Source organism: Salminus brasiliensis, chromosome 16 (genome assembly GCF_030463535.1).
Source record: "Salminus brasiliensis chromosome 16, fSalBra1.hap2, whole genome shotgun sequence".
Lineage (NCBI taxonomy): Eukaryota > Metazoa > Chordata > Actinopteri > Characiformes > Bryconidae > Salminus > Salminus brasiliensis.
This window is the reverse complement of record NC_132893.1, coordinates 34933234-34943233: the sequence shown is the minus strand read 5'-3', so window position 1 is coordinate 34943233 and position 10000 is coordinate 34933234. Positions and strand designations below refer to the sequence as shown.

The 10000-nt window shown below is 45.6% G+C and overlaps 1 protein-coding gene across 1 annotated transcript in view; it reads left to right on the top strand.

The window, feature by feature from the left end:
- Positions 1-10000, top strand: part of pptc7b (protein phosphatase targeting COQ7 b) — a 25264-nt gene that overhangs the window by 13806 nt on the left and 1458 nt on the right. The window contains exons 4-6 of the mRNA XM_072659637.1: positions 3527-3650; positions 3881-4010; positions 4779-10000. The exon at positions 4779-10000 is cut by the window's right edge and continues 1458 nt beyond it. Coding sequence (XP_072515738.1) covers positions 3527-3650; positions 3881-4010; positions 4779-4837 — 313 coding nt within the window. The 3' untranslated portion in view covers positions 4838-10000. The remainder of the gene's footprint in view (positions 1-3526; positions 3651-3880; positions 4011-4778) is intronic.

Here is a 10000-nt window from a genome sequence, read left to right as displayed (position 1 = left end):
CATTATCTACAGGGACTAGACAAACTGTGTGGGCGTTGGGGCATCTGTCTCAGCAATGGTTGCAGCTTAAAATAGCCAAATGCATTCATTAGAAGGAGTGTCCACAAACATTTGGACATGTAGTGCTTTTTGGCTGATCAGCTAAATCTGGGGTCAGTGGTCAATCAGTGTTGCTGATCTAGTCCAGCCTCAGTTCCGCCTCTTTTTAGGGCTCATGCAGGCCATCAGCGGCTCCTTCGCTGATTAGTGAAGTGCAATCAGGCGACGTGTTGTGTCCAGTTTGGTCCAGCTGTCGGACGTCCTTGGACAGAGGTGAAGGGAGTGAGTGGGCTATTCCTGGTGACAGTGTTTGGGGTTGGACGGCTCTTGCGATTGGTCAGCCGCGTGTCTCCCCCTTGACCACTCTCTCGCCTTGGAGTTGGCTCACAGTCTAATCCGTGCATCTACGAAAGGCAAAGCAGGGGCCATGTGATTCGGTCTCCTCGCTCCTGCTGACCTGCCAAAGCCTTGTAGCCAAAGCCAAACCATCCAATCAGAATACAGAGCCCAGAAGAGTCGATCAGCTCAGCCAATCATGGCACTGCTTACGAAATCATTTATTTTCCCTGTCTCCCAGCCAGTGTGGAGTCTTGGAGAGCGCGACTATTCTGGGCTCCTCGTGAGTTGCTAAAATTAGGCAGGACCTTTTTAATGTTTAATGTTGTGAAGACCTTCTCCCACAGTGTCCGTGGAGACCATTACATCTGATGTCTTACCATGACGGACTTCTGAATTCTTAGAATGAGTTTCCGTAAGAAGTTTCCGCAGAAGCACCTTTTTATTTTTGACACCGTCTCCATCCAGTCAGAGTAGACAAGCATTGGTTGTGAGGGTCGGTGGGGTTATTAAAATTTGCAACCACCAATAATAGTGGTTAGTCCTCATGCATTCATTGTATGTACATTATTATTATTATTATTATTATTATTATTATTACTATTTAATTAAATATTACGATAATACTTTTGGTGCATGGTGTGCCTCAACGAGAATTAGGTAGAATAAGGAGCCGGTATCTAAGATCTCTAATATTTTCTGCTCTTGGGCTCCCCCTCCAGTTGAGGAGTCTAATTCACATTTACACCACTGCTTTGAGCGCCCCCTCATGGACAGCTAGCTGTACACATGCATTTTTGGACAAGCTGAGAGCTGCAGAAGCTTTATATGAAGGTAGAGCAGCATGTGGGCTGAGGTGGTAGAGTAACACTACAGGATTTGACACTAATATGACTCTATGGGTTCTGCAGCGTTACACAGCAGCAGTTCTGGAGAGAGGTTCTCCTCCTGCAGCTCCACCACCAAAGCTCTAACCATAGTGCAGTAGCAGGGGCGTTCTGGCCTGGAGTGGGAATGATGGTCAGTGGAGCATCAGCATGATGGTACAGCCGATGCTTACTGTTGCTTTAGGTTGTGCCTGTGCTGACTAGTGTTGCTATGTAATGGGGGGAGAGGGAGGGCCCTACCCACCCAGAAGGAACAGGCATGTCGTTGTGGTTTGTTTACATGTGATGTATGCAGTGATTTTTATTTATTTTTATTTTTATTTATTTTTATATAAAAATAAATGCTGTATAAACTGTACACAGCCTGGGTGACCCTGATGTGTCCAGCTTTGAACTCTAGGCCGCAGTCATAAGGCTAACGTCTTTTTAAGAAATCGTTCCTGATCCGTCCTGCGGCCTTCCTTTGTCTCGTAAAGCACCCCCCCTGTGCTGGTTTAGATCTTTGAGCTCTTGCTGGCCGGCGCCCACAGCATTGGATCAGACGGAAACTCGGCATTAGGGCCTGATTCCAGGAAACCAAACCAACACCGTGAGCTGAGGCCAGAGATCACACTGGGTCTGGAAGATGTGTCTCTCACCCCAGGTGTCCAGTTACCGTCCCCTGCTTCAGCCTCTCCACAGACACACAAGCAATGCACCCTCTCCCTCACTGTGCCGTTGTGAACTCCTGCCCTCCTGCCCTGCTCTCGCACATGCCAGCTGGAATTACAGGCCAGATTAAGTAGTGCTACTTAGAGAGGATTAGGTCATTGCTTTTCCTCTGAAATGTAGCGTTGTTCTTTGCATAGATAACTGGGCCACGCTTGTCCGGGATGTTCGTTTGGAGTAAAGAGACAGCTGATTTTAATATATTTATAATTATTTATGATGTTGTCGTGTTTGAATCTGTGCAAAAAGTATCGTCACTAACTGGGATGTCCCAGTGGCTCAGGATCAGGGCTTATTTAAGCTTAATTAAATGGATGTGGAAGTGCCTGGTTTAAAGCCTGATCCTTTGTTTTTACCGCTGTTCTGCTGTGTTGGCAGTGCCCTGATCAAATATCATCCACAACCTGCAGCCGCGAGCAGTGCTGTCAAACGATAACCAAGCAGTTCAGGCATCTGCAGTCTGAAAAGTCTAAATCATGGACATTGCAACGCCTCTAAAAACTGGGGCAGCCACAGGTCTAGCGCTTTTGGTGGCTGGTTGGAAGTGTAGCTCCGCCCATTTCCCATCTGATTTCCCTCCTCTAAATAGTCTTTCCATCTTGAGTGTCTCCAAACTCCGGCAGTTAGTCTCCCTGTGCTGATATTGATCTATTTTTATTATTATTATTATTATTATTATTATTTATTAAAAACGTAGTTTTTAACCCATACTCTGCTCTATCGTAAGAAGGCGGGGCTACACTTAGAAATGAAGTGATTGACAGACAGCCTTGGCTGGAAGGGACCAGTCGTCTGCAGTAGGACCTGCATGGCGCCCCCTTTCTGTTCAGTACATGGAGGAGCTGAGCTGTAGAGGAACTTACATGAGCTGCACTTTTGCTGTTGGAGCTGTTGTCCACTTACCGGACAGACTGGGAGTCCAGGGGCAAATCCGCTCTGCTTCTGCACTGGAAGCTCAATGAAGACGGTCTGAGACCCCAAGGCTCAGCCTGAGAGAAGGGGGCGGGGCTACTATATGCACAGACACTGGTTGCAGATTTGACAACATGGCGGACAGTCATGGCTTCATTTGTATAGAACCAGAACATCCATGTTTTCTACGGCCTTTACGTAGCATATCTGACTGTTATAAAACACAAAGACTGGACTGGTACCAGCAGTTATTTTGACACTGTGAAATACTATATCTATATATATATATATATATATATAAAAATATAAAATTACATACAGAATTCAGGCTTCCGGGTACTTTAGTCAACATTTATAGATAACAGGGAGTCAAACGGTGTCAAACTACATAACCACATGGTTTGAGGAGTGTGTGTGTGTGTGTGTGTGGTAATTCAGGCCTGCAGTTAGCACCATGCTAATTAGGGGGTATTAGCATTTTTAATTACTTAAATTATGGACGCTGCGTTAGCCTTGTAGCTCCAGTCCACTCCAAACTAAAGAAGCCAACTTCAGACTCCAACATGCCTTTACTGATCGACTACATTTGGGGTAAGTGGGATAAACCTGTACATTTCTGACTGGTTTCTCTCTCTTTTTCTCAGTCCTGAGGTGGCCGACAGGTCCTCGTTTGACGTCCAGCTTGGTGACATCATTCTCACGGCCACCGATGGTCTCTTCGACAACATGCCAGACTACATGATCCTGCAGGAGCTCAAGAAACTCAAGGCAGGACCATCACCCATAACTCCACACATGCTTCAGAACGTGTTGCTTTTAATTTTAAGAGGAACGATGAGTCCAGAACCGTTGTCTGTTTGTTAATTTTGTGTGTGTGACCTACAATATTTACAGATATAGTAGTTAACAAGGAAAGCTGACCCTAATTTCGGGCAATTAGGTCCTTAAGGACCATAACGGTCATTTCTTAACGTTTTTGTTCTTTTTCTTCACCACAGAACACCAACTACGATAGCATCCAGCAGACGGCCCGCAGTATTGCGGAGCAGGCGCACGAGCTGGCCTACGACCCAAACTACATGTCTCCTTTCGCCCAGTTCGCCTGTGACAATGGCCTGAACGTGAGAGGTACGATCAAACGAGCTGGTCCGGCTTGCCTTTACTCTCATAATAAAAGTGGGAGGAGCCTCCTGCTGTCTAACACAACTGACTGGGAGTTATACCTTACTCTTACTTTCAGCATAGATATTTACAATGTAAACGCACATACTTTTTTATCTTAGATACTAATACACATTATGTGGACAAAAGTATTGGGACACCTGCTCTTTCAATGCTTCTTCTGTTGATCCTGCTTTTGTTGGAGTGACTGTCTCTACTGTAAATGAAGGAAGGCTTTCTGCTAGACTTTGGAGCATCATTGCTATGAAGATTTAATTGTATTCAGTGACTTGGGCGTTAGTGAGGTCAGGATGTTGGAGGAGGAGGATGATGATGATCACCACCCCACCTCATCATCCCCAACTCATCCTAAAAGTACTGGATGGAGCCCCACCACCATAATTCCAGAGAACACAGTTCTTCCACTGCTCCACAACTCCATGCTGGGGGGCTTTAAACCCCTCTACTAGCCCACGCCTGGTATTATTAGGCAGCATGGTGCCAATAGGCTCATGTTTATTGATCCGCTCCAGAGAGTCCTATTCTATTGGCTGTATTTCTTTATCTACAGGGACTAGAAACACTGTCTGTCATGTGCCAGCAATGAGTGCAACTTTAAAGTAGCTAAATGCATTTATTAAAATGGTTGTCCACATACATTTGGACATGTAACCTGCACAGCGCAGGTTGTCAAATATCAGCAAACTGAGTTTTTCCTCCTCCTTTGCTCTGCAGGGGGGAAACCTGATGACATCACGGTGCTGCTGTCCATAGTGGCAGAATACACGGACTGAGCGCGCTCACTGGAGATCATCATCATCATCTTCGTCCTTGTGTCTTCCGCCCCAACCACCCATACACCCACGATCCCCCCCACCCGCCTCCATCATGCGCTCCTGTCGCTCTGCATCCTGTCGCATGGCACCGTCTCCTCCCTTCCTTTTTGTTTCCCTGACTCTGAGTAGCTCTCTAACCAGTCGGAGGAAGAGGACCGCATAGACTAGTCGGCGTGGGCAGTTGAAGCGTTCTATTGGAGGCTATTTGTGGTCTGTTTTATGACCTCCTTCGTTGCCCGAGAGGATTATGGGAGCATGAGTCATCCACTCGTCCTACGTCTTTGTTGTATGTGATTAAGTTGTAGGCTTGGGAGAGTTGCTGCTTTCGCAGCAGCGAGAGGGCCATGCGTTATCTAAAGGTGCTTCTAAATGAGGTTGCTATTTTTATGGGAAATTGGGGATTTTTTTTTTTTGTAGCTGGAAGAAGTGAAGTGAGTAAAGGGTGTGCGTGTGTGTGTGCGCGCGCGTGTGTGTTTGGTCCAGTTAGTGTAGAACAGTGTCTCTAAATTGTGCCCCTGCAATACGGACCGGTACCACCACACTAGTTCAGGTCGTCTGCTGCTGCACTCTGAAATACATAAAGCCCCTCGTCGACCCAGCATCACTTAGTTCAAGCTTAACCGACATTCAGTTTTGCCCAAAATAATGTACACGAATATCTCGACTCTCCCCCAGAAACTCTGTGATCTGGGACTGTGATTGGCTAGGATGCTCCAGGACCCAGTAAAGTACAGTGCAGCCCTACACTCTTCAACAGGGGTTCACGGCATTGTCCCAAATAACCCTTTCTGACACCCTCATTTTTAAGAAATTCACACTACTGGCCATAGCTCTGTTGGGTACGGGCGGGGGTTATTATTATTGTTTTATTATTATAATTATTTTTTTCTGACATATTTGTCTTTTCTTGACGCTAAAACGGTCATAGGACTTAAGTAACTATGTAATCACTGACATAGCTACAGGACGGTACCCTGAAATTACTCTGAAGTGAAATTACACTGCTTAACATCCGAGGGTTAATCACTTGAACCCTAAGTTTATTATTCAGTTTTTAATTCTAACAAAACACTCAAGTTGTTTAGCAACCCTTTTGTTTAGCCTATCATGTGGCATCCCACAGGGTTCTATTGTAGGGCCTATGAAACTGATGTCAAATATGACCGCAATATAATTGATAAGAGTGAAGATCTGAGGTGTGGGCTTGCATATGGGGTCTTTTAAAAAGGTTAAGCAAAGACCGGCCAGTGTCTCCAATGGAGGGCTGCTCTCAAGTGCAGGATAGTGTGTGTGTGTGTGTGTGTGTGTGTGTGTGTGTGTGTGTGTGTGTGTGTGTGTGTGTGCGCGTGTGCGACACAGGCCGTAAGCTGATACTGCACTGACCTCACAGCAGGCAAACTGGCCTTTGTGAGAAGCGGAGCATTTGGGGTTGGGCAATGTTGTTGATGACCGTACGAGGGTGAGAGTTTCCTTCAAATCTCTGGTGATCTGAGGAAGCTCGGACTCCGATGTCAATGGAACACGTAAACCTGAGCTCTGTCTGCTGCGTCTGCGGCATACGGTTAATTTTTCTAATCCTAACAGAAGCCAGTGGGCAGCTGCTGGGGCCTGCCTGCCTAAGTGAGGCGGTGGGCTTTTTGGTCTTTTATGAAGTACCGTGGCGATCAGGTGGGGTGATCCATCCAGTTCAAGCAAATGAAGCATGTTTTGAGGACCTGTACCACATACTGTCCAGGGTTTGACTTCATTTTAATTTGTTTAAAATTTTATTGTAGTGACCACCACCCCTTCTCAACCCCCCGCCCCAAAAGAGAGGCTTGAATGTCCCGTGTACATTTGCAGTGCACCAACAGTTGAGCCAAGAATTAGGCTGTACGCGCACAAATCCATCTGGAGGAGCTTTTAATGGCGTTGCTAGGTCAGGTGTATAAAGAGAAGTTTTATTTTTGTAACTCCTCGTTTTTAGCAGACTGTAGATGATACTAAGAGAGCGTGAGAGTAGAGGTGTGTTAGTGTGTTGGATATTATTAAAAAAAAAAAAAAAAAAAAAAAAAAAATCTGATCTTCTGTGCAGGTGTGTAACTTTTCCTCCGTTCTGTACTCCTCTCTCTTTAGCTTGGTTGTAGAGAACGTTCTCACGTGCTGCTTGTATTTTGTAAATTGTGTGCGAGCGCATGTGAGTGCATCTATTTATACGAATGTTCTCCAGCTGTTTAATAAGTTGTGGGGTGCAAGTGTCTTCACGTCCGACAGCGGAGGAAAAAGACCGCTATACAGATCTGTGCTGCTGCTGTTAGTGAAGCCAGAGCAGAGGATCATTGAACCAAAGACATGAGCCCCCGATTATCTTTTTTTTTTTTTTTTTTTTAAAGCTATATATTTTTATTGCTGTTTTTAAATCTTCTGTTTATTCTGGGTCTGGTTAAAAAATGATAAGCAATATGTGATACAGTAATGTCTGTGATTATTATTATTATTGTGACTGACTTTTTTTTTTTTCTTTTTTTTTTTATATATAATTTCCACTGTATAGCAGATTTCTGAATGTGACTGTCCTCCAGAGACGAATATGCGATGGTTGTAAAGTAGATGGGCGACGTGTGCGCTGTAAAGTGGTCATGTGTAAGGTCGGGAATACGCATTTGTCACTGATGGAAGAGGTTGGCGATATAGTTTGCGATATTTTGACTGATTTAAAAAAAATCAATCAATCAATAAATAAATAAACACAAATAAAAAATTGGAAATTAAAAAAAATATATATATATAAAATAAATAAATTGGGATCCTGGGACGTCAAGTGGACTAAGGCACCGTCGCCATGATCAGAGTATTGCTTTTTTGAATCCCTGTCCCCTGCCTCGCTGCACTGCCGGCCGTCACTGGCATCTGCAGGCTGGTGCGTTGGAGCCGGGTATGCATTCGCCCTCACTGGTGACTGGGGCATCCCATGTAGTTGAGGGGAGGGGGGGGGCATATGGGTTGGCTAATTGGTGGTCCAAACTGGGCAGAAAATGAGGAAAATCAGAGAAAAAAAAAAAATGTCCACATGCATTCAGTTGAACTGTTGGTGGTCAGTGTTTAAGCACTTTAAGCACTGTTGATCTCCATGATACACTCATTAAAAACCTTACTGTTTATCACAATTTCAGTCAAATATCGTTATATCGCCCACCTCTTAACTGTAGGGTTTGAACTCCTGGGATATTCAGAATACTGTGAAGAGACACCCTGCTTTTGAAGCAGCATTGTGGGATCAGGTGTTGGTGGTGTTGCTCGTTCTCAGATTTCAGCCGAAGCTCAGCCTGAAGGAACCAACGGTCACCTGAATAAAGAGCCATTGTTTAGGAAGAGTGGAGCGAGCGCTTGGATGCAGGGCGAGAGCGATTCTGTGAGGGGAGGAAGGTGAAAGTGGTTTCAGGGTGGGTCTAGTCTTCAGCTAAAATGCAATGTCTGTCTATGGTGAAGCACCATGTTCTCGGACTCAGCTGCGTCCTAAAAACGAGGTCTTTTGAGAATCCCAGAGCGTGGTGGTGGTTCTGGTGGACGGTTTGCAGGCGAGACTCTCAGGCCGTGGCTCTACTGACCACAGGCTGTGACCTCCTCAACATGTGCCTCAGACAGGTCTGTACCTTGGGCTGGTTTCACAAAGCTGAGTTTTGCAGGAAGCCAGATAACATAACTTAAGCCCGAAGTGAGGCCTGTCCACTAGGAGGAGGAGGCGGCGCTCAGTGTTGGCTTAAATGACCTGGACTTACCAAGGAACCTGGGATCACCTAGGATGGGTGTTTAGAGTATCTCAGACTGGGAATCTTGCTTAAACAGGAATTAAGCTGAAGGTCAATCCTATTGGACAGTTCTCATATTGGGCTGGACGGAACACTTCCAACCGTTGACCCAGCCTAATCTCTTACCTGCCGTGTCTCTTACTGTCCGAGCAAAATAAAAATGAACAGGGTTTAATAAGCGGTAATGTAAAAACGTTAAGTCTACCTTCCAGCCACTTTATTGGTTGGTTTTCTTAAAATTGCAGCACTGTTTAAGCAGCAGGTGGCCGTTTTAGAACTGAATAAATAATAAACAACAATTATTATTTTAATTATGACCATAATGGACAATAAAAAGGTCTGGTTCTGACTTGAGCGCTATGCTGCAGCGACTGCCCATTGACTTCTATGATCAGCACTATTTGTGCTCGTTTTTAGCTACGGGGGCTTCGTTGAAACCCTTGTCAGTGGTAATACACCGTACGCCACAGACCCGACAGATTGAGATTAGGTTGTAAAACTCTGGACTGGTCCTTTAAGTGGTCTGGCTTTACTGCTTGGGTCAGAATTTGGGGTTCAGAAGGTCATCTGAGTGATCCCAGGCCCTTTTTCAAAGCTGTGGTCTCGTCCACATTTCTTGTTTCTTTGCTCCTTCACTCGTCTGTCTAACCGCGCGTGCTCGAACCCCAGGCCGAGGTTTTCCCCACGCCCTCTGCTCGCGCACTCCAAGCCATAGAGCGAAACCTCGGTTCAGCTTCGGCCGGTGAAGAAAACCAAAGTAGAAAAGCCATATTTACCAGCACAACTAAGGCATGCGTCCGTCCGTCCGTCCATCCATCCTTTCTGTCTCGCAGTCGCCGCACCCCTCTGCACCCCCCGCACCCCCCACCCCCACCCCCCTGTCCCTGACTGAATCAGTGTGCTGTATGTTAGGTTGTTTTTAATGCTTCTACTGTATTTGGGTGGAAAATCAATCAGTGACGTTCTGTAGTTCTTAAAGCAACAAGCTGAGTGTACAAAAGAGAAACTGTATGTGGGCGGGGCCTAAATGCAAAGACTCGTGTGTAGATGCTGCTTTTGATCAGTATGTTGAGTGTAGCTGCATGATATATATGTGTGTGTGTGTGTGTGTGTGTGTGTGTGTGTGTGTGTGTGTGTGTGTATGCACACAGTACTTTCTATAGCTCTGTATTTCGTCTGTCCCGTCTCCTCCGTCTCAGATCAGTGTGTTTGGGCCCTCGGGCTGCACAGTATGACTGTTTACCATCCAAATGTATTAAAGGGAAATTCCACCAAATTTCTCAAACTTTCTGCAGAATTCACTGTTTAAGATGAACTCATTCAGAGGGGTTTG